The sequence below is a fragment of the Oncorhynchus kisutch genome, unplaced genomic scaffold (assembly GCF_002021735.2).
Source record: "Oncorhynchus kisutch isolate 150728-3 unplaced genomic scaffold, Okis_V2 Okis01b-Okis20b_hom, whole genome shotgun sequence".
NCBI lineage: Eukaryota > Metazoa > Chordata > Actinopteri > Salmoniformes > Salmonidae > Oncorhynchus > Oncorhynchus kisutch.
The window spans coordinates 4,045,630-4,049,261 of NW_022261978.1; the positions used below are offsets into that span (position 1 = coordinate 4,045,630).

Sequence of the window (3,632 nt, forward strand, 5' to 3'; positions counted from 1 at the left end):
CTCACCCTGCTAGAATCCAAAGTCAAATGTCTGCTGTTTGCTGATGATCTGGTGCTTCTGTCACCAACCAAGGAGGTCCTAACGCAGCAACTAGATATTCTGCACAGATTCTGCCAGACCTGGGCCCTGACAGTAAATCTCAGTAAGACCAAAATAATGGTGTTCCAAAAAAGGTCCAGTCGCCAGGACCACAAATACAAATTCCATTTAGACACTGTTGCCCTAGAGCACACAAAAAACTATACATACCTTGGCCTAAACATCAGCACCACAGGTAACTTCCACAAAGCTGTGAACGATCTGAGAGACAAGGCAAGAAGGGCATTCTATGCCATCAAAAGGAAAATAAAATTCAACATACCAATTAGGATCTGGCTAAAAATACTTGAATCAGTCATAGAGCCCATTGCCCTTTATGGTTGTGAGGTCTGGGGTCCGCTCACCAACCAAGACTTCACAAAATGGGACAAACACCAAATTGAGACTCTGCGAATTCTGCAAAAGTACAACGTAGAACACCAAATAATGCATGCAGAGCAGAATTAGGCCGATACCCACTAATTATCAAAACCCAGAAAAGAGCCGTTCAATTCTACAACCACCTAAAAGGAAGCGATTCCCAAACCTTACATAACAAAGCCATCACCTACAGAGAGATGAACCTGGAGAAGAGTCCCCTAAGCAAGCTGGTCCTGTAACTAGTGTTAATAAATCCTGTAACTAGTGTTAGTAATCCTGTAACTAGTGTTAGTAAATCCTGTAACTAGTGTTAGTAAATCCTGTAACTAGTGTTAGTAAATCCTGTAACTAGTGTTAAGTAAATCCTGTAACTAGTGTTAGTAAATCCTGTAACTAGTGTTAGTAAATCCTGTAACTAGTGTTAGTAAATCCTGTAACTAGTGTTAGTAAATCCTGTAACTAGTGTTAATAAATCCTGTAACTAGTGTTAATAAATCCTGTAACTAGTGTTAGTAAATCCTGTAACTAGTGTTAGTAAATCCTGTAACTAGTGTTAGTAAATCCTGTAACTAGTGTTAGTAAATCCTGTAACTAGTGTTAGTAAATCCGTAACTAGTGTTCATATTGTAACACAGTCGTTTTATTGTTCAGTGTCAGAGCTCAGCTATAGCACGTCATGAGGTGCACATGTACACACACACACACACACACGCACGCACACACACGCACACGCACACACACTCACACACATACCACACACACATATGTACACACACACATGTACACACACACACACACACACACCACACACACACACACACACACACACCACACACACACCACACACACCACACACACACACCATATGGTACACACACACACGTACACACACACATATGTACACACACACACGTAACACACTGACCCAACGACACACACACACACACACACACACACACACACACACACACACACACACACACACACACACGCGTACACACACACACACATACACACACATACACACACCAAACACACACACACATATACACACCATACACACACACACACCACACACACACACACACACATACACACACACACACACACACACATACACCACACAACCACACACGCACACGCACACATACATATATCACACACACACACACACACACATACACACACACACACACACACACACACATACACAACACACACACACACACATACATATATCAGACACACACACACTCTGGTCACCGTAGGTCTACAGCACGTGTGTGTGTAAGGGTGTGTGTGTTTTCTATAATGTGTGTGGGTGTGTGTAAGGTGTGTGTGGTCTCTATAATGTGTGTGGGTGTGTGTAAGGTGTGTGTGGTCTCTATAATGTGTGTGTGTGTGTAAGGTGTGTGTGGTCTCTATAATGTGTGTGTGTAAGGTGTGTGTGGTCTCTATAATGTGTGTGTGATTGTGTGTGTGTGTGTGGTCTCTATAATGTGTGTGTGTGAGGTGTGTGTGGTCTCTATAATGTGTGTGTGTGTAAGGTGGTGTGGTCTCTATAATGTGTGTGTGTGTGTGTGAGATGTGTGTGGTCTCTATAATGTGTGTGTGTGTGTGAGGTGTGTGTTCTCTATAATGTGTGTGTGTGTGTGGTCTCTATACTGTGTGTGTGTGTGGTCTCTATAATGTGTGTGTGTGTGTGTGTGTGTGTGAGGTGTGTGTCTCTACCCCCTACAGGGAGCGTAGTGTTTGGTTGGGTCTCAGTGACGTGGACTCTCCAGGCTCGCTGGCGCTGGGTGGACGGATCGGAGGCGCTGGAGGGCGAGGGCGGAGGGAGAGACCGGGCTACGCTGGTTCGGGGGAAAGTGTGTGTGTCTCTAGACCACACAGCTCTGCCCAGCTCACACCCCTGCAGCACTAAACGGGCCTACGTCTGCCAGTACAGCCCCCAAGGTAGGAGACTAGACACACACACACACACACACACACGCTTAGCGGGACCACTCTGCCAGATGTGTATCTGTTGACTCTTCCTTTACAGCAGCTGCAGCCCCCCCCACCGCGACTATCTCTCACACTGTTACCCTCTCTGTTACCCTCTCTGTTACCCTCGTCTGTTACCCTCTATGTTATCCTCTCTGTTACCCTCTCTGTTACATACCCTCTCTGTTACCCTCTCTGTTATCCTCTCGGTTACCTCTCTGTTTACATACCCTCTCTGTTACCCTCTCTGTTTACATACTCTCTCTGTTACATACCCTCTCTGTTACCCTCTCTGTTACCCTATCTTTTACATACTCTATCTGTTTACCTTGTCTGTTACCCTATCTGTTACATACCCTCTCTGTTACCCTATCTTTTACATACTCTCTCTGTTCCCTCTCTGTTACCATAATCTGTTGAATACCTCTCTGTTACCCTCTTCTGTTTAACATACCCTCTCTGTTACCCTCTCTGTTTACATACCCTCTCTGTTACCCTCTCTGTTTACATACCCTCTCTGTTACCCTCTCTGTTTACATACCCTCTCTGTTACCCTCTCTGTTTACAACCCTCTCTGTTACCCTCTCTGTTACCTTATCTGTTATAGTGTTTCTACAGTAGTCTACTAGGATAGTGTTTCTCACGTAGTACTACTAGGATAGTGTTTTCTCCCATGTAGTTACTACTAGGATATTGTTTTCTCCAGTAGTACTACTAGGATAGTGTGTTCTCCAGTAGTACTACTAGGATAGTGTTTTCTCCAGTAGTACTACTAGGATAGTGTTTTCTCCAGTAGTACTACTAGGATAGTGTTTTCTCCTGTAGTACTACTAGGATACTGTTTTCTCCAGTAGTACTACTAGGATAGTGTTTTCTCCAGTAGTACTACTAGGATAGTGTTTTCTCCAGTAGTACTACTAGGATAGTGTTTTCTCCAGTAGTACTACTAGGATAGTGTTTTCTCCAGTAGTACTACTAGGATAGTGTTTTCTCCAGTAGTACTACTAGGATAGTGTTTTCTCCAGTAGTACTACTAGGATAGTGTTTTCTCCTGTAGTACTACTAGGATAGTGTTTTCTCCTGTAGTACTACTAGGATACTGTTTTCTCCAGTAGTACTACTAGGATAGTAGGGGTGTGTGTTTAAGTTCAGTCAACAGAGACATCTATTGTTACATCTCATCGTCT

The 3,632-nt window shown here is 43.8% G+C and overlaps 1 protein-coding gene across 1 annotated transcript in view; it reads left to right on the forward strand.

Annotated features, from left to right (window-relative positions):
- LOC109878230 (polycystin-1) overlaps positions 1-3,632 on the forward strand; it is a 17,967-nt gene that overhangs the window by 14,120 nt on the left and 215 nt on the right. The window contains exon 6 of the mRNA XM_031811003.1: positions 2,177-2,415. Within this exon, the coding sequence (XP_031666863.1) occupies positions 2,177-2,415 (239 nt within the window). The remainder of the gene's footprint in view (positions 1-2,176; positions 2,416-3,632) is intronic.